Here is a 21,561-nt window from a genome sequence, read left to right as displayed (position 1 = left end):
TTGATAAAACAAGTTTATGGCGATTATTGCCTATCCTGAAGCAGAGTGCACGAGTGGTTTCAACGTTTTCAAAGTGGTCGTGAGGACATACAAGTAAATGACGATCAACATGTGGGCCAATCAAAATCCTTGATCACCGGAAATTCCGTTGAAACTGTGTTTGAATTCATCAAATTAGCCGAAATCCTCATTGAAATTCATTCAAATGGAATTGAACATCTCCAAAACATCGATGTATCGCATTTTGACCAAACATTTAGGCTTATGAAATGTGTGTGCACGGTTTGTTCCGCATGAATTGACTGGCTCCACGTATTCACCTGATATGGCTCCGTGCGACTTCTTCCTTTTCGTAAAAATGCATTTGGCCACGAAAGGAAAGTGTTATCCAGAAGTAGAAGCCATTCAAAAAGCTTGCACCGGCATACTGGCGGCCATACCGGCCAACGAGTTAAAACACTCGTTCGACATGCTTTTGGACCGTGCAAAAAGCTGTGTTGAAGCAGCAGGAGACTATTTTGAATAAAATAAATTGATTTTGCCGAAAAAACCATTTTTTCTGTTTTTTTTTTTTCAAAAATCCTGTTTACTTTGGAACGCACCTTGTAATTTAAGCTTCGATTTTCCATAAGTCAATATTTTTTATACTTTTGCACATTTTTATTGCATGCAACAGTTTTATCCACTTAAGGCAGACTTCAAGCTGTCTTGACTTTAATTACATTGACTAGCTTAGAATATTTTGATGTCTAAGGAAGCGGATAATATACAAAAACTTTAACTGAAGTGTGAAACTTGTTGATTAACAATTTCATCCACTTAGAGAGGTTATCAGTAGGTGACAGACAGGTATAATTCTTGGTTATTGAAACACTTGAATAATATAATAGGCGTGTATTGTACATTTTTAATAAATTTCTAAATTATTATGTACTCTTTATACTTGTGTCCGATATAATTGAATTCAGATTTCGAATTGTGTTCTAGTTACCGCAATAACCAATGCTCGATAAACGTAAGACGTTTGGTTATCTAGTTACTAACGAAAGGACATTTCCATATAATAATTAAGACTCCTAATTTACATTTCTGTAATAATATTAATTATGTCCTGAACATGGTATTATAATATTGTTGCGATATTTGCAATACCCAAAAGGAAATCTTGAACACCATATAAAGTATATACGTTCTTTAAAAATTAAGTGAAGAGCTGAGTCGAGTCGATTTTGTCCCTCAGTTGTTGAAATATTGATCCGAAATTTTGCACGTTTCCAAAGAAGCTGCTCATTTGGCAAGACCGGCGATATCGCACGAATATAGCGTACGGCTGTTATACAAACCGACGGTTCGAACTCAAATTTTTTCGTGAAAAACTTTGTTATTTAAAAAGGAGTCGTCACGGAATTTTGCATAGATTAATAATATCCAATATTGTTAAGATAAGACCCCATATAGCATATTGCTGTCATTTAAACTGACCGATCAATATAAAAAACAGATAGTTTTAGACCTTATGATGGAATAAAAAAATGGACCTGAGAAGGGTACTACTCGTATATATATCTCCGGTGCAGCCGAAGTTTATTTTAAGCTAATAATGTCCAAATCAAAGGTTAGAAGTCGACACATAAAATATACACCATATCGATTATCTGCATGTTATACATCGTAAAATATTAAAATACTTGACACTTGTCAAGTCACTAAATATTTTGTGGTTAAAAACGCTATAGCTACAATGGAATACTTACATTTCACTATAAGAGAGTATTCTTGCTGTTAAATTCGTTTAGTCCTATAGCCAATTTTCAACTGTTAAAATGTCTCTAAGTGCCCATTTTGTTTTTTTTTATTATGTATATTCTCAAACCCAATCGTTTATTACATAATACGAAGTTTTTCAAAAGGTGTCCGGAATTTCTCATTTCTTAAGAAAGTAGTTATTTATTCATAAATACCTTTTTTCATGCACTTCCGCCCGAGATTTTCTAATCTTCTAAGCACTTAAAAAGTCATTATTATGATCTTGCTTATCCTTCGATCCAGTTTTACCTCTTCATTTTTGGAAACAAAAAGATCACAGGAATCCAGGTCAAAACAGTCACAGTAAATGGCGATGCAATACTATTTTCTTCACTTCATTAATCAAAAAACGCTTGGCAACCCTGGAGCGAAGTCAAGAGAATTGAAGTGTGATAGAATAATATTCAATAAATTCAAAATTTTAAATATTTACAACAATTAAATTAAAAAACTTGTTTCTACACGGAAGTGCATTTTACGTAGATTGCCTGGAAGTTGAAGTGCGGTGAGATGATCGAGTGGATAGGCTGTTGCACCTGCTAAAAGTTTCTCAGTAAGGCCAGAGAACTTTAAGCATAGAAAAGGTGCAAATTGAATTCTGTATGATGTTCGATTTGACGGCTAACAGAACTGATAGAATTGTAGTAGGGAATTCATCATTCTCGCTGCTATTTAGCAGGAATGAGCACGTTCAATGGCAGAAATGTATGTAAAACGACTGAATTCATGCGAGAATGTATAAAGAGAAGTGCTTTGAAGAAAAATATACCAAGTCACACAGAGAATGTAAAAAAGCATTCTCTGAGTCACATAAGCGTGAATATTTTGTATCATATGAATCATTTTTTCCGAAAAATGGTAAAAATTTTAATTTTTTTACAAAATCGGGAAAAATTAAATAAAAAATAATTTTAAAAATTATAGTAATTTCGACGATTATATTATATTAATTCCGACTATTATTGCTCATACAAAGAGATCTTGGGTCATCTTTACATACTTATATATGTAAATCTTCTGAACGTGTGTTTGTAATTGAACTGCTCCTAAACGGCTGGACCGATTTTGATGAAATTTTTTGTGTGTGTTTAAAAATATTCGAGAATGGTTTAAATTCACAATTTGGTCTACTGGAAAATGTTTTTTTAAATTAATTTTTCATTTGTAATTAATTGCTAATTTTGGAATGTTACCTAATTTAAATATACGAGCCTTCTGGCAACATTTTTTGATGTAAGAAAATCGAACAGAACTATTTTAAGCATTCTGATGAAATAAAGAAACAGAAAAGAAGCCAAATATTTCGTTAAGCGTTTTTCTTGGAAATTAAGATAATAAAGAGGAAAAACACAGAAGTGTGGACTCGAGCACCACATAATTGGTGACCCCAACTTGTATACATCAACTACAATCAGCATATTCTTGCATCGCGATGCCACTACTGAATTCACCTAACAAAGATGAAGGTACACCGAAATCGGACGCAACCTGGTCAGCACAGCAAACACAGGCAGAAGCAGGCACTAGAGAAGGGGGCCAACACAACGCGATAGAAGCAGTCGGTGTCATTAGACTACCCCAGTTTTTGCCATCGGACCCAGACCTGTGGTTCACGCAAATAGACGGCTTGTTGCACATAAATCGTATCACATCTGATGTCTCAAAATATTACACCGTAATTACGGCACTTGATGCAGAAACCCTACGCCAAGTTTCAGATGTTGCAAGAAACCCACCGGACACGGGCAAGTATGACAAATTGAAGAAGGAACTAATTGCTCGTTTCAGTGAGTCCAAGGAGAAGCAGCTGATGAAACTTCTAACAGGAATAGAACTTTTCAATAAGAAACCCAGTCAATTGTTGAGGGAAATGCGTGATCTGGCCGGCAATAACGTCTCTAAGGAAGCTCTGTCAACATTGTGGTTGCAGCGAATGCCCAACAACGTTCGTTGCATATTGTCGGCGTGCAAGTCTACAGACTTGGAAAATCTCGCCGAGGTAGCCGATCGAATCGTAGATAATTCACCCTCATACATAGTCGCATCTACAACCATTCCGCAAGACAACGAAGCAAATTGTTCAGCTCTAAACATATCCAAGCAAAACACCTTTGAAGCACGACTATTGGCGTTGGAGACCTCCTTCAACCAAATTATTCAAAAACTAAGCGAAATATCAGTCAACATGGCTGCAACAATGAACCAACGCCGTAGTTCAAGCGCTGAACGCGGCGGCGAACGAAGCAGAAGTCGACTACGTGAAAACGCAAAAGTATGTTACTACCATATTCGATTTGGTGCAGCATCGAGGAAATGTCAAGCGCCATGCGAATTCAACAAACCTACTGAAAGCACGCAGGGAAACTAAACCCGCTGCCGTCTATCGATGCAACTGATGGCAGCGTAGAACAAGACATCAGCATCAAAGAACGAAGACTGCACATTTTTGATAGCAAAAACAATCTTAACTTTTTAATTGACTCCGGTTCTGTCATCTCGATTGTACCACTGAACATCATTCATAAACACTCAACACTTACTCCTGATAGCCTTCAGCTTTTTGCAGCAAATGGCTCAACCATTCAAACTTTTGGTACCAGAAATCTGTCACTAAGTTTGGGCTTACGGAGGAGTTTCACATGGAACTTTGTAATAGCGAACGTAAAATCACCTATCATAGGAGCAGACTTTCTGGTACACTTTGGCCTTCTGATAGACCTCAGAGCAAAGTGTCTGGTTGATTCACAAACAACCATTACCACAAAAGGAACAGTTCGGCAGGCTGAAATGCACAGCATATCAACAATAAGCCCCTCATCTAAATTTCAAGACCTCATTAAGCAGCATGTTGAGTTGACAACGCCTAATATTTACTCCTTACCAACATCAATGGACGTCAATCACCAAATTGTAACAGATTGCCGACCTATTGCAGAGCCACTTCGCCGTTACTCCGGAGAAAAACTAAATGTCATCAAAAGCGAATTCAATGAACTGTTGCAACTAGGTATAATTCGTACATCAAGCAGTCCATGGGCAAGCCCAGTTCACTTAGTGAAAAAGAAAACTGGGGGATGGCGAGCCTGCGGTGACTATCGCTCCCTAAACGCCCACACGCAACCAGATAGCTATCCGATACCGCACCTCGATAGCATAGTCGACTGCTTACATGGTAAAGCAGTTTTTTCCAAAATTGATATAAAAAAAGCTTATTACAATATACGCATGTGTGAAAAAGATATAGCGAAAACAGCAGTGCGTACGCCAATCGGACTTTTTGAGTTTGTCGTTATGCCATTTGGGCTAAAAAATGCCACTCAAACGTTCCAAAGATACATAGACATCACATTCAGAAATATCGACTTTGTTTTCTGTTACCTAGATGATATTCTCATATTTTCAGAAAATGAAAAAGAACATCACAAGCATGTCCAGTTGGTGCTGCAGAAACTTAAAAAGAGGCAAAACTATGTATCAACTTATCCAAGTGTGAGTTTTGCGTTAGCGAGCTAAACTTCCTAGGATACCACATCTCAGCGGAAGGTATACAGCCACCGAAAGAAAGAGTAGAAGCAATCTGTCAATATCCAAAGCCGAATACAATTGTTGAACTCCGCCGGTTTCTAGGAATGGTAAATTTCTACAGGAAACATATTCCTAACGCCGCACAAATTCAAGCACCGCTACACAACCTTTTCAAAGACTCAAAAAAAAATGACAAACGAAAAATCGATTGGGATGCAGAGCTTGAAAAAGCATTCAGCGACTGCAGAGCCAGTTTGGCTACACAAACATTGTTAAATTTTCCGGTACCAAATGCGCCGTTTGCATTAACAACAGATGCGTCGGAGACTGCAGCTGGAGCACACCTGGAACAACAAGTGAATGGGGAATGGAAGCCAATCGCATTCTTCTCAACCAAACTAAAAAATGCGCAAAAGAATTACTCTGCGTATGACCGTGAGCTTTTGGCAATATACTTAGCCATTAAACATTTTCGTCCAATACTTGATGGTCGCAAATTCGTCATTCGCACCGATCATAAGCCTTTAACGTATGCATTCCGTCAAAAAGCAGACAAAGCGTCACCACGGCAGGTAAGGCATTTAAATTATATTGCACAATTTTCAACGCAAATCGTTTTTCTGTCTGGTAAAAATAATGAGGTAGCAGACGCACTCTCCAGAGTATGCCAAATTGATATGCCCATAGTAGTCACAATGGATGAAATAGAAGAAGAACAGCAGAGAGATTCAGAGTTACAACAAATTGTCATAAACAATAACACTAGTTTAAATTTACAGAAGCTAAAACTTCCATCTGGCAATACAATATACTGCGATACATCAAATGCAATGGTTCGGCCGTACGTTCCAGTTAAGCTTCGTAACAAAATATTTCAACACATTCACAATTTCTCACACCCTGGTACAAGATCAACTTTAAAACAAATTAGAAGCAAATACATTTGGATGTCAATGAACAAGGACGTAATAGAAATGGTTCGCTCTTGTATCAGTTGCCAACGATCAAAAATACAAAAGCACAATCATCTAGCGCCTAAGCCGTTCAAACAAACTGATCAACGTTTCGACCATGTCCACCTTGATATTATCATTCTTCCAGAGCATGAGGGATACAGATATTGTTTAACCATGATTGACAGATTCACACGTTGGCCCGAACTAGTTCCGTTAAAAGATATTTCGGCCAACACGATAACGACAAGCTTTTATTCAGCATGGATCTCACGTTTCGGTTCCCCGAAGACCATAACAACAGATCAGGGCTCCCAGTTTGAGTCCGCAATATTCCAAGCATTGACAAAAATGGTTGGCGCACACAAGATACGTACATCAGCTTACCATCCGGCGTCCAACGGCATGATTGAGAGATGGCATCGTACGCTAAAAGCTTCACTCATGTGCAATCGACAAACTCCATGGCCACTTCTCCTTCCAACAGTGATGTTAGGACTGCGCTGTTCCCATAAATAAGACATTGGAGCATCCCCAGCAGAAATGCTGTATGGCACTAATCTTCGTTTACCCGGCGAATTTTTTGATAACGGGGATGGATCGTATAATCCACAGGAGTTCATATCCAAGTTTCGTGAGTACATACAGCAGCTAAAACCAAGTTCACCGGTACACCACAATTCAACACGATTTTTCATCAATAAAAATCTACAAGATTGTAGTCATGTGTTCATCCGCTCGGATCATGTGAGAAAACCACTAGAGCCTCCTTACACGGGTCCATTCGAAGTTGTGGAACGCATTTCAGACAGACTCTATGCAATTAAAATTAAAAACGCAATACACAACATATCTGTGGAAAGATTAAAACCAGCATTCTTTCCCAGAAGTGACGAGTTACCAAATACACCGCTGCGAACCTATAAAAAAAGAAATGTAACATTTGCAGACAATTCTAAATCGTGATTTAATCACTGGGAAGGGAGTAGCTGTGGCAACCTAATTTAAATATACGAGCCTTCTGGCAACATTTTTTGATGTAAGAAAATCGAACAGAACTATTTTAAGCATTCTGATGAAATAAAGAAACAGAAAAGAAGCCAAATATTTCGTTAAGCGTTTTTCTTGGAAATTAAGATAATAAAGAGGAAAAACACAGAAGTGTGGACTCGAGCACCACATATCCAATAATCAAATCTTAAATTGGCGTAAACGTGCAATAAACAAAACGTTGCAAAAGTAAAAGGCGACATCTGTAGACAAGTTTTCATAATGTGGATAAAGTTGTTCGTTCTTAAGTAATAAACTGGGTGATTCAACACATCTACATATGTGTAGCTATATCTACTTATATATAAAAAAGAATGTTGTGTTAGTTGCACCATTTATAACTCAATAACGGCTAAACCGATTTGGTTGAAAATTGTTGGAGAAGTAGCTTAGAACCAGGGTAAGGACATCCTACATATGTCTCTTTATGTCAAAATTTATTACAACTCATAAATACAAAAATTATATTTCAAATAATAAGCATTTGTTCTAAACTCATGTTTGTAGAGATCATTTGAATATATGCGTACAATTATAAACAGATTTTTCTCAAAAATAATACTATTGCTAAGTAGTATTTGGAACTACAACCAAATACGCAGTAAAATAGATAATAACTGCCTCAGTAATAAGTGGTTGAGTATGTATTATATCACGTGCATCCCAAAAGACTGATGTTATAACCTTTTCAGTCGACTTTTGCGTCTTTCTACGCCTGAGAACCGGTTCATCATGTGCAGTCCACTAGAATGACAGTCGATTGGACTTCAGTGGGAAATGATAGAGTTATGTTTCTTTTGTCACACACCGACGCAAAAATTCGGTTTTATTACTATTAAAGAGCACTCAAATACTTCTCAGAATCAGTTGTTCGTGTTTTTTGTTGGATTATGAACTTGCGAGGCACCCACTTTGCATAGAGCTTCCGCCTCTTTAAGCTTAGCAAATACCTTTTCATCGGTGGATTTCCCTGAGCCCAAATTCAACAGTATTTTCCCCTAAAAAGCAATGCTTTATTAACACTCGAAATGCCTTATAATCCATTTTTTTAAAAACTAACGCAAGTTGCTTCATGAAAATGCTATATCTCATTAACTAATAGTTATAATCCAACTAATAAAAATCATATAGATGGTAGTAGTAGTATTATCTATGTATCAGCCACAGTGAAGCGTGGACGGGTCCTCTAGTTCTTTTATATTCCTCAAAAATTTGATACCTTCACATATGCATATTCCCATTATTCCCTTATCATATCTACATTTGTACCAATAGAATTTCTATGGCATACTATATACATATTATAAATACATATGTATGTATGCATATTATTTCTTTGGCACATTTGTCTGTATGTTTGCGAAAGCAAATGCGAGCCACATATATCTATATGTATGTACATACATACGTTCATAATAAGAAGTGTCACACGCATCTTTCACATCTCCGTTGTCACGGTCAACCAATGGCCGAAACTGACGTTTTGTCAAAGAGTCAATCTGTCGAAGCACTGACGCGGCAAAACGCCACAACATTGTGTGATAATAGAAAATCCAAGCTGTACCGAAAAAAATAAACGAATGGCCGCCGATTGTCACCGCTTCCCTTGCCGCTGTAACAGATATCAATTTATGATTTTTAGCTTTTGCCATCGTCGCGAAAAGACGCTTGTTTGCAAAGGCATGCTCGGGGAGATGTTACGGCGTCTGTTTTTATGAATGAAGTGAGGTCGCTTGAAGAATATGCACCTGCGTTTATGAATGAGATCGTTTTTGTTGTAAAATTCATTACATTTGGGCTTCATCAATTCGGCTGCCTAATTGACTTGCCACCCTTATGCTATTTGAGACAATTGTTGTTTTTTGTAGAACAATGTTTCAATTTTTTATTGGTGACATATTCACATGTGTACGCATATGTACATATGTTTGTATGCTTGTGCATTATTTGTTCGGCAATGTATGTATACAAAAATATGTACATATGTACATATAAGTACATATATATGAATGTATGACCATGCAGATCAATGCTCGCACATGTAATATAGGTATTGCTAAGTGATAAAATCATGATTTGAATTTCTGAACGTGCACGTGCGTATACATACTACATTCATATGAGCGGATAATAAGATTAATATGATAGACGATGTATTTATATATTATTGTGATAAATTCAATTTCTATTAGTAAGAAACATAATACAAAAATATTTATTAATATATTAGAGTATATTATGTAAAAATCAAATAAAATGTTTAAATATGCAAGTCCAAATTGACTGTAAATATTGCTATGCATGCATTCACACAAAATTATACTAATAATTATTCTTACATGCCAATATGGAAATGCGGACGGCAAAACGCAAAAGCATACATTTTGATTCGCTAGTTAAAAGTAAAAATTGAAGCATGAAAATATCCGCTAGGGCATACATGCCACGTCATCATATGCCGAAAATACATATGTATGTAAATATATTTATATCTCTTCATATTCTCTGTTTGAGTATGTGGAGAACTGTTAAAAATGTTAACATTTCACAGCGTGAATTCTGTGGTTGTGAGGTGAATTCCTTACTATAAATCTAACAAATGTTCGATATCGAACCTGCACCTTCTCTATGCTTTAAGTTCTCTGGCTGAACTATCTCCTCAGCTTGTGGTTCCAGCTACATCAAATAAATCAAATAAAATAAATCAAACAGAAACGAAAATCTCACGACCTACTCCAATAATAATATCGGGTGACTGTGAATACCAAAAAATATATAAAACAAGTAAGGAAGGGCTAAGTTCGGGTGTCACCGAACATTTTATACTCTCGCATGGTAAGGTGATAATCGAGATTTCATAATACGTCATTTACATATTTTTCAAATACCGTATTTTTGTAAAGTTTTATTCCGCTATCATCATTGGTTCCTAATGTTTATACTCGTATTATACAGAGAAGGCATCAGATGGAATTCAAAATAGCTTTATATTGGAAGAAGGCGTGGTTGCGAACCGATTTCACCCATATTTCGTACATGTCATCAGGGTGTTAAGAAAATATTATATACCGAATTTCATTGAAATCGGTCTAGTAGTTCCTGAGATATGGTTCTTGGTCCATAAGTGGGCGGCGCCACGCCCATTTTCAATTTTTAAAAAAAGCCTGGGTGCAGCTTCCTTCTGCCACTTCTTCCGTAAAATTTAGTGTTTCTGACGTTTTTTGTTAGTCGGTTATCGCACTTTTAGTGATTTTGAACATAACCTTTGTATGGGAGGTGGGCGTGGTTATTATCCGATTTCTTCCATTTTTGAACTGTACATGGAAATGCCTGAATTAAACGACTCTGTAGACCTTGGTTGACATAGCTATAGTAGTTTCCGAGATATGTACAAAAAACTTAGTAGGGGGCGGGGCCACGCCCACTTTTCCAAAAAAATTTCGGCCGAATATGCCCCTCCCTAATGCGATCCTTTGTGCCAAATTTCACTTTAATATCTTTATTTATGGCTTAGTTATGACACTTTATAGGTTTTCGGTTTCCGCCATTTTGTGGGCGTGGCAGTGGGCCGATTTTGCCCATCTTCGAACTTAACCTTCTTGTGGAGCCAAGGAATACGTGTACCAAGTTTCATCATGATATCTCAATTTTTAGTCAAGTTACAGCTTGCACGGACGGACGGACAGACGGACGGACAGACAGACATCCGGATTTCGACTCTACTCGTCGCCCTGATCACTTTGGTATATATATATAACCCTACAACAAAACTATAATACTCTCGTTAGCAACATTGTTGCGAGAGTATAAAAATTAAGCAAAGGCAAAAAAAGCATTTACTATTAAGCTTCTAAATAATAATACATCTAAATCAATACAGCAGACTCTGATGATTATATAAAGTTAACCAAAACTCTGTCTACAAAGAATTTACTATGGTTTTCTTATGAAAATAAGCAATCTCGACCAATTACGGTAATGGTTAAAAATTAACATCACTCAAACGAGCCAGAGGCTATAATATCAGAACTTCATAAGAAGGGATTCAAAGCGAGTCAACAAACTGAAGTGGAAAACAAAAGAGCCGTTAGATATCTTTCTTCTTACTTTCGATGCAACAGAAAATATAAATAACATATACATATATATGTATGCAATAAAAACCATATTGCATTCAGTTGTTGTAAATCAGTCAAAGTTCATACCAGAATACAAATTGTGTCAATCATATGGACGTAACACAACTGGTAAGCAAGCAAGATGTGTGAAGTGTGCGGGAAAGCATAAGACCATAGAGTGTCAAAAACCTAATCACAATCAACCAAAATGTTGTAACTGTGGTGAGGATCATCCTGCTAACTACAGAGTGTGTAGTTGCGAAAGAACTGCAAAAGATTCGTGACCAAAGAGCTGGTACAAAGAAAAAAAACCCACGTCCTAAAAGCTCGTTTGCAAAATATACCAAGAGCCACCCAAAAAACGTAATACGCCAACCAATGGCTGAAAATAAAGTTTCAACAGCAAATGAGCAAACTTATTCGCAAGTTGTAAAAGAGAACACTTGTTCAAATGATGCTAGCATTCTTCAACAAACCTTAGAAAAGCTTACAAAACAAAATGAGTTTACCATTGCACTTGAGAAGAGGCTTCAGAAGCTCGAAAAAGCAGTACAAAAAAATAAATAAATATGACAAAATTCTTAAAAATTATGCTATGGAACGCAAACGGCCTTACTATACAATACTATACATCAGAACAATTGTGCACGCAGAGCAGCTGCTTTACAATAAAAAGTAACATAAAACACCGAAACACGAAAAGGAGCTGCCTTTATGCTCATACGGCTGTGTAAACTGACGTTGACTAACACCAAAAGCTCCGTCAGGATCGGGAAGGACCTCTCCGAGCCGTTCGATACCAAACGAGGTTTCAGACAATGCGACTCCCTATCGTGCGACTTCTTCAACCTGCTCCTGGAGAAAATAGTTCGAGCGGCAGAACTAAATAGAGAAGGTACCATCTTCTATAAGAGTGTACAGCTACAGACGTATGCCGATGATATTGATATCATCGGCCTCAACACCCGCGCCGTTAGTTCTGCTTTCTCCAGGCTGGACAAGGAAGCAAAAGAAATGGGTCTGGCAGTGAACGAGGACAAAACGAAATATCTCCTGTCATCAAACAAACAGTCGTCGCGCTCGCGACTTGGCACTCACGTCACTGTTGACAGTCATAACTTTGAAGTTGTAGATAATTTCGTCTATCTTGGAACCAGCGTAAACACCACCGACAATGTCAGCCTAGAAATCCAACGCAGAATAACTCTTGCCAACAGGTGTTACTTCGGACTGAGTAGACAATTGAGAAGCAAAGTCCTCTCTCGACAAACAAAAATCAATCTCTATAAGTCACTCATAATTCCCGTCCTGCTATATGCTGCATAGGCTTGGATGATGACATCAACTGATGAGTCGATGTTGAGAGTTTTCGAGAGAAAAGTTCTGCGGAAGATTTATGGTCCTTTGCGCATTTTCCACGGCGAGTATTGCATTCGATGGGTCGATGAGCTGTGTGAGATATACGACGACATTGACATAGTTCAGCGAATTAAAAGACAGCGACTACGCTGGCTAGGTCTTGTTGTCCGGATGGACGAAAACAATCCAGATCTGAAAGTATTCGACGCAGTACCCGCAGAGGAAGAGGAAGACCTCCACTCCGTTGGAAGGACCAAGTGTCTACGCCAATTAAGAAGAAGAAGAACATAAAACACCATGAAGAAAACCGCATATCTACAGATGAATTTCAAGCAATAACGGTAAAGATAGATAGTGACAACAACTTGTCCCTTACAACAGTTTACAGTCCTCCAAGACATCAAATAAAATGCCATAGCTATCTAGAACTGATCAGTAGCCATAAAAACCGATTTAAGCGGTTTGGTTATGATCTCTGACCATTCACCAATATATTTAACACTTCACGAAAGTGTTGTTGTTAAGGAACCTCCACTTTCGCTAACAAAAAATATACTGACTGGGAATACTTTAAGCAAATGCTATTCAATGTTGATAGTCACGTAAGCATAAATTGTAATTCCGAGCTAGATAACGAAATCATGAATTTGACAAATACAATTCAATACGCATGAGTGGTACACCAATTAAAAGAAACGTCACAGCAGGTCATGAGTATACCAAAGAAATTAAAGAAATGGTAGCAGAAAAACGCCGATTACGCCGAAAGTGGCAACAAACAAGATCTCCATCTGACAAAAGTTGTCTTAACAAATTATGTAAAAAACTTACCAATAAGATAAAGGCATTTAAAAACCTACCATTGGAACGATTATTCACTTTGGAAGTGTATAATAAATTTTTCTCGACCCGTAACTCAGCATCATCCAATCAGAAAAGCATACCATATTTGGGCCAAGAGCGATATAGAGAAAGCAAATGTTTTTTCGGCATACCTTGAAGGTGTCTTCAAACCATATGACACATCCAATGCAGCAGAAATGGAACCTCATACTTACGAGAATTATACCGAAATTCCTCTAATAACTAATGATGAGGTATGTGCAGAAATTAAAAAACTGAAATCTTAAAAATCGCCTGGGTTTGATCTTATTACCAGTGAAATATTAAAACAGTTTCCTCACAACGTTATATGTAAAATTACTGCTTTAATGAATGTCACTTTAAATCTTCAATACGTATCTATTTATTGGAAAACTGCAGAGTTGATTATGTTCAATAAACCTGGTAAGCCAGCGCAAGAAATTACTACGTATCGGCCCATATCCCTCCTGCCTCTACTCTCAAAACTTTTGGAAAAACTTCTTGCTGTGCATATTAACAACAAAATTGAAAAGAGGAAGCTGATGCCGGCGCATCAGTTTGGCTTTAGAAAAAATCACTCCACTATTGATCAAGTCCATAGAATAACTCGAGTCATCGAAAATGCCTTTGAAGAAAAAAAAGTTTGCCTCGACGTGTCGAAAACCTTTGATAAAGTTTGTCATGGTGGGCTTCTAAACAAAATTAAAATATTTTTACCAAAAACATATTACAATATTTTAAAATCATACCTTTCGGACCATTTTTTTTCGAATTAAACATGGAGATATGTACTCTGATTTAAAGTAAATAAAGGCTGGTGTTCCTCAGGGTAGTGTGTTAGGACACATCCTTTACCTACTCTTTACGTGCTATCTACCACATGACGACAATTGTATTACAGCAACATTTGCAGATGATACTCGTACTCCGGTTCTGTCTGTCGGCAAAACACAAACTGCATCAATTGCAAGATCACAGGAACATTTAAACAAAATATATGAATGCACAGCTAAATGGCGAGTAAAATTAAACGAGACTAAATCAGTACACATTGATTTAACATACAACAGTACTAGGCTCTCCCGCTGCTTTGTTTGGCTTCTGAAGAAGAACCAGCCGCTGTTTTTTCCAAATTTTTGGGAAAACTCCTTCTTTTAGGCATCGTGAGTAGAGTTCGGCGAAGACCCTCTTGCTATGGTTGATGGCAATTTTCAGTACCTTGTTCGAGATGCCATCAAGTCCTGGTGCCTTTGAGTTTCCAAATCTCTCCGCCACATCCATTACCTCCTTCTCGTCGACAATTGGAGATTCCATCACGGTTGGTATTGTTCTACTCGATTAGGGTTCTTGCGTTGGGAAAAGCGTTTTCACCTCCTTTTCTAGGAGGGTCGGACATGTTGGTGCTTGACTGTTACCCCCTCTGATTTTCTCCATCACTATTTTATACGCGTCACCCCACGGATTCTCGTCCACCTTTTCACATAGTTCTTTAAAACTTTAGGACTTACTTCTTTTGATAGCTTTCTTGAGTTCCTTGCATTTTTTTTGAAAGTTTCTCGCAGTCTTGCATGGTGTGGCGTACTTTGGCTTCTTTGGCATAGGCGTCTCGCTTTATGGCATTCGCTTCTTAGTGTGCTGATCTCCTCGTTCCACCAGTATGCGGGCCTTTGGGTTGTGTTGTGCCTTTTTCTACCCATAGCAGCATCACAGGCTTTACTTATGTCCTTCACTAGTTTTCCAGCCTGTCGGTCAACATTGATCTCATCATCTAAGTCCCCATCCAACATTAGTTAAAAAATTTCTTCATCCAACGTTTCAACCTTCCATCCTTTTTTCTGCAATTTTTTAACGCTGGATCGGGTTTGTGATTGCTTGCGGATTTCCAGCCAGATGGCCAGGCGATCGCTATGTGTGTAAAAGTCGCACACTTTCCAATTTGCTGATCGAACCAGCGTGCTGTGGCGAAAGTAATATCTATTACCGTTCCGCGTCCATTCTTTTCAAAAGTATTTCTACCGCCGGTATTGAGCAGCACTGCGTCTAACATAGAAAACGCTTTGGGTAGAGCATTACCCCGCTTGTTTGTGTAGCTATTACCCCATTCAATTGCCCATGCGTTAAAATCGCCTGCTATCACGTTTGGCGTAGTAGTGAGGGCGTCTCGGACAAGTTCATCTAGAATTCTTTCGTAATCTCCCAGCAGCACACTCGCAGGAATATAGCAGCTGTAAAAATAAATGCCACCTATTTTCGCTCGCGTATAGTAAGATCTGCCCAGGAGCGGCTTACCTTGGAAGGCGTTCTCTCCACAGGCCCATATGGCAGCTTTGTTTTCCTTGTCGGAGATCCATGTGGCAGCGTTTATGTTTTTGTACTGCTCACACACTATCGCCACCTCTACCTTTTCCTCGATGATTGTTTGCTTCAGTAGATCTTGAGCAGCTTCACAATGATTTAGATTGATTTGGACAACTTTCATTTTACCTTTTTGCACGCCGCTTGATATAGAGGACACTTCCAACTTCCTATCCGGTGACCTGTTTCCTTTTTCCCACTGCTTTTGCATGCTTCACACGACGGGCTATTATCACACTCCTTTGCTAAATGCCCCTTTTCACCACACTTAGCACAACATTTGCTTCGATCATCCTCGCTCGTATATGCCCTCGCCAGATGGCCGTATTCCAGATACCTGAAACACTTTCTGAGGTTCGGCTTTTCCCTTATTCTGCATACCACCCATCCAATCATGATCTTATGGGCGTCAAGCAGCCGGTTTGGGTCCGCTGCGGGAAGGCTGATGACTGCCGTTTGCGTGCCCGAGTACGCCTGTCTCATGGTTTTGATCGCATTTTCGTCAAAGGAATTTAGCTCTTTAATTTGTGTTCGTATTGCCAGTGCTATGTCTTCTTTAGTGGTTATTTCGTCCAAGTCTCGGATCTCCGATGATACTTCGTGGGTTAGGGCTCTTATTTGCGTCTGGTCGCCCAGAACCTTGCATATCTCCTTTTCGTATGCTCCTGTGTTCATCTGGGCCTTCTTCATTTCTAGAAGTATTTCGCCTTTGAAGTCTTCCGGATCCTCGAGACGTTTTCTCCAAGCTCTTTCAGAGCATCTTCCTTTTTGACGGCTCTAAGCATATCGCTGTACGACATGTTTCCAGTGCGCGCAATGATAATTGCATCGGGCCTCGGACGTGAAGGAGAAACCGTCTTCTTATTCTTGTTTTTGGTTTCACCTGTGCCCATTCATTTCCCTTTTCCTCTGCCTTCCGTTCTTTTGTAGGTATGTTTCCTTCATTCCTCTTCCACGCAGTGGACCTCTTTTGGACTTCTTCTTGACTGGCTTTCTTTTTTGGCGGGGTCTTTCGCGTCTACTGCTCGTCCTCACGGGGCCCTTTTGGAGTTAGATCCACTCTTGTGTGCCTCAAAGGAACATTTCGCCTGGTTGCTTTAATTTTGTTGTACTCGCTTTGGGCGCGTTCATGGAGCTTTGTGACAGAAGTTAGCAGACCCCGGATCTAATTATTGATCGATCGCTGAGGCAGTTTCATTGCTTCCGTTAGCCTCTTGATCATATCTCCCAATTCAGCCATAATGTCCCCTGCTGGTTGCGTTAGTTCCGCTCTCGCTCTTTCAGGCCTTTCCACGGTGAGCCCCTGTTTCGGTGATCGCATCAGTCTTGGTGCGCGTCTAAATGGATCAGCTTCGACGCAAAAACTACTCGGCGTTCTCCTGGATTGTTCCGCTTCTGGTATGTTACTGACAGGGCTTTGAGTGCCGTAACTCATCAAGCAGTCTTGTACACTGCTGCTTTTGTTTTTGTTTTCTTTGTTTAAAAAATTCTTCATTCGTTTGTTTTTTACGGCGCATCGTGTGTAGGGGACGGCCGAAATAGACAGGAACGGGTGTACCCCAGAAACCGTGCTCCTACCCCAGTTCCCTGAGGCCTGTCCTTCGCTTTACTAGTCCCGGAAAACACGGACGGACCGGCGCTCGACCGGGGCAACGCAGGCTACTACCCCTGCGCCCAATGCACACTCCCTGACCAGGGACCGAAGTGGCTGTTTACTGATACACCACGCAGCTGACACCTCGGCAGAGCAGGCTCACATCACCCTTTTCACCCTACCAGCGGAAGACATCGCTATCAGGATAACCAAGGTCTCCCAGTGCGCCGCGCTGTGTACCGGTCAAGTTGTAATATCAGCCGCACCTAACATGGTGAGCAGACGCTGACCAGGAAGCCGCCCATTATGGGTCCGTCGCGCCTGGATTTTGATTTCTGTCATCATGTCCAAACATGATGAGGGGACACATATTTCTGTGTGGCGGTGTCGATTCGCCACAGTCACAGGATCGTCTGTACGCGCCGGTGGACTCGCCTTCAGTGCCGACCGGATCAGTAGCACCGACCACCCGAATCGATCCGTAGGCTTAAAAACTCGATACTACGACCCCTGGTCAGCCCAAGAAAACGCAGTCCCCAATACTGGTTCAAACACCAGCACCCTTTTTGGACACCCCCTTCTTCGGGTGGGTGCAGATAGTTACTTGTCTTACAAAATGTTATTGGGGAAGAAATATATAAGTATGTATATAATATTGTGTTTATATGTATATGCTTAAATGGTGTTTCTTTAATTTCAATTTGGGAAAATATCCAAGTCTTTTGGTAAGAAATTTACAGTGTAGCGGAAAATATTGGAAGTGTTGTGTTTAACACGACTTTTTTCGGAATAGGGAATGTTGGGCCACGTTTTGATTTCAGTTAAAAAGTCACATAAAAGTTATTTTTTGTTGACAATTCCAAAGCATGGATTTGTAGTGCGAGTCGTAACCTTCCTTTTGACAACATTGGTTTGATAAAATTCTACAAAAATTTAAAAGTTATAGCCATTGGCGCAAAAAACCTGAAACAAGGTGGGGAATGTCGGGCCAGTCTGTAAATCGATTAAAACATGATTGTTACCGATGAAAAACGTTTATTTATCAATGGAAATGAAAGAGAGATTCATAAATAATAAGAAAAATAGGAATTGACGAAAAAAATTATTCCGACTCGCAGTGGATGCAGGTGTAAGTGTTCGGGTTCGGTCCGGCACATTTCAAGTGAACCCCTCGATCACAAACGATGCAATGGGCCGTGTTTTGACGATTCTCGTGCTTCGGCATCTTTTTCTTGCAAATCGTGCAAAAATCAAAGTCCTCTTCGATGTCGGTTTCGGTCGGAGACGGGCTTCTCTTCCGTTTCGTCTTCGATTTGCCACGGCCTTTTTGCTTCTTGGCTGTTGGTTCATCGGCTGCCTTCGTCAATTTTTGCCGCTTTTTTCGGCCTTGTCACGCAGATCTGCGACAACCTCAGGCGATGTCAAAATCGTTGACTCCATTGTCTTGCGGCCACGTTTTGATTTCGGCGCAGGTGTGCCCAATTTCAACGGGCCAACCGATTTCAATGCATCACGGAGCTGTGGAGCCGAAACAAGAGACAACGACGATGATGCAGCACCACTTGTTGAAGCTGGGGCACTTGTCGATGCCTCCGACGTTGACACCTCCTCATTCGCAGCAGTCACAATGGCATCACCAGAGGCAAGAACTCGACGTTGATTGTCGGCGTCTTTCTCTTCGTCACCGAACAAATTTTCGCCGCTCAGTTCCGAAGCGACAAAGTCAACTTCAGTGAAAATTTGCGGGTTGAACGGGTAGATGCCAGTTGTTCGGAAGCCGGATTTGATGGTTTTCGGCGTTAACATAACATCGAGGCACTGATCGACAAGGAGCGGCACATGATGCAGATCGAAAGTGACACCAATGTTGGACTTTTTCCATGCATCATGCTTCACGGTCATCATGCCTTTAAATGGTGCAAATACCGCAACATCTAGCGGCTGCATTTTGTGCGTGTATTTCGGCGGAAAAGACAGCAACGTGATGCCATGATCCAACGCCAAATCTATCGCCTCGATCGATAAATGCGAACCGTAGTTGTCCAGCAGCAACATGGTTGGCGAATCGGTATTAGCACCGGTGTGCTTGATGAAATGACGCATGAATTGAGGTAATACGTCAGAGTTCAAGTAACCAGAACCGTTCGCAACACCAACAGCGCCATGACTCGCATGAGTCATAAAAATCTCTTTCATGTTGACTCGGGGAAAGAGGAAGAATGGCGGTATAGACTGGCCACTAGCGCTGACGGCCAAAGCCAAAGACACATTGGTGCCTTTTTCGGCAGATGTTGATGAGCCGACCTGCTTTTGTCCTTTGCGCGCGATGGTTTTGACAGGTTTGGTTGGCACGGTCGGGCACCCGGTTTCATCCATGTTCCATATTCGGTGAGGTTCAAACGGCGTCTTACCGAGAACGGATGAAAGGTTGGCAAAGAATGCAACGACATTCTCTTTGTTGAATCGCTTCGCACGGCTCTGGCTTACTTGCTCTGGTGTTCGCAGTGACAAATTGTGGCGTTTCATGAACGCCAACTGCCAATCCTTACTCGCCTGTTGATTGTCGTTCCATGGATCCGGATACGACGCGCCAACTTTCCGAGCAAATTCATACGCGAGCTTACGAAGCTCCATCAAACTAATTCCATAGTTGATGTCGCTGGCCTGGAGAATGTAGCTTATCAGCGCCTTCTCTTGTTCGATGTTGAAGATCTGAAATAAAAAAAAAATATTTATTATTCGATGAAAGAAAAAGAAAGAAACCAGCAGAACTCACTGTTTTTGTGCCCATTATCGTGCTTTCAGCCGGCAAATTCTTCATTACATCGGCATTGGCAGTAGTAACGTCGATGCTCGCACCATCAAATGCTAGAATATAACGCATCAGGTTGGTCCTCGGAATTTTGTGTGCCGTCGCAGATTGTCGAACGCTGTTGTGATGTATTTTCACCGACTTGATCGCCTCCAAAATGTTGTCGAAATCAACAATTTTCTCTTGTTTGGGATAGTACCGCGGCATAACGACTAAAAAAAATTTTTCGGAGCACGAAACTATCAGGAAATGTTGAAAAACTATTGTGTTGTTGAAATTCTGCACGAAAAATCACTTATACACGTCAAATATATGAAGTTAGCATGTCAAATGTAATAAGTGGAGATTCCACAAACGCTCATATTTGCAAAATGGCGGTGGATAATGAACACAATGTAAATTCGTGCAAAATTTCTTTTGTGTGTCGAAGGCTAAAGGCTCAACTTATATTACAAACATATTTACCTGGATGAATTTATTGGAAAATGTGAAAAAAATCAACTGTACACAGAGTTGAAAAAAAACTTTCGGAGTGTCGAATTTCTTTTTGTTGTCGCAGAGAGGTTATAGCACGTGTTAACAGCTCGAGTGCTATATAGAAACTGAGCTTAGTATGAGACGAGCCGATGACAGTTGGTTGCAGCTGTCAACCTATACTAGGGAAAAAATATCGCGCTGGCCCGGGATTCCCCGTGGATCCAACATTCCCCACCTTCCCCTACTTATTTTTATTTAATAAGCCATAATGATACAACGTCATTCGCATATGTTTCGATTGCAGTTATTACTGATTCAAAAACCAAGAAGCTAAACAATTTAAATTTTTTACAAAGATCATTATAAATATCTACTTTAATTTAACATTAACTTATTGTACTTTCATTTTGTGTACATTTAAAAGTTAGGTGAGTTTTTAGTACAAAAAAAGTTTTTTTTCGATTTTTTTAAATATTAACAATCATATATTTAGAAAATATGATATGGCATCTTTTTTTTGTTTTTTTTTTTTTTTATAGTAGGGGGGCATCGACAGCCGGAGTGCGGAACTTTAATCCGCTAAACCTAACCTACTCCCAACACAAGACACTCCCACGGAACCACCAGATAAGGTATTACTTCATGGGA

The 21,561-nt window shown here is 39.7% G+C and overlaps 2 protein-coding genes across 2 annotated transcripts; one reads left to right on the top strand and one right to left on the bottom strand.

The window, feature by feature from the left end:
• Positions 1–3,238: 3,238 nt before the first annotated feature.
• LOC126755722 (uncharacterized) lies at positions 3,239–4,174 on the top strand. Its single transcript, XM_050468467.1, has one exon. The coding sequence runs from the start codon at positions 3,239–3,241 to the stop codon at positions 4,172–4,174; it is 936 nt and encodes a 311-aa protein (XP_050324424.1).
• A 10,839-nt stretch (positions 4,175–15,013) lies between these two features.
• Positions 15,014–20,000, bottom strand: LOC126755721 (uncharacterized). The gene is made up of 2 exons (XM_050468466.1): positions 19,551–20,000; positions 15,014–15,148 (listed from the first exon to the last, which is right to left on the bottom strand). Exons 1-2 carry the CDS (start codon positions 19,998–20,000, stop codon positions 15,014–15,016), a joined length of 585 nt encoding a protein of 194 aa, XP_050324423.1.
• Positions 20,001–21,561: the final 1,561 nt, after the last annotated feature.

The sequence above is a fragment of the Bactrocera neohumeralis genome, chromosome 4, assembly GCF_024586455.1.
Source record: "Bactrocera neohumeralis isolate Rockhampton chromosome 4, APGP_CSIRO_Bneo_wtdbg2-racon-allhic-juicebox.fasta_v2, whole genome shotgun sequence".
In the NCBI taxonomy this organism is placed as follows: domain Eukaryota; kingdom Metazoa; phylum Arthropoda; class Insecta; order Diptera; family Tephritidae; genus Bactrocera; species Bactrocera neohumeralis.
The sequence above is the reverse complement of the archived record's forward strand: the minus strand, read 5'-3'. Positions and strand labels throughout refer to the sequence as shown.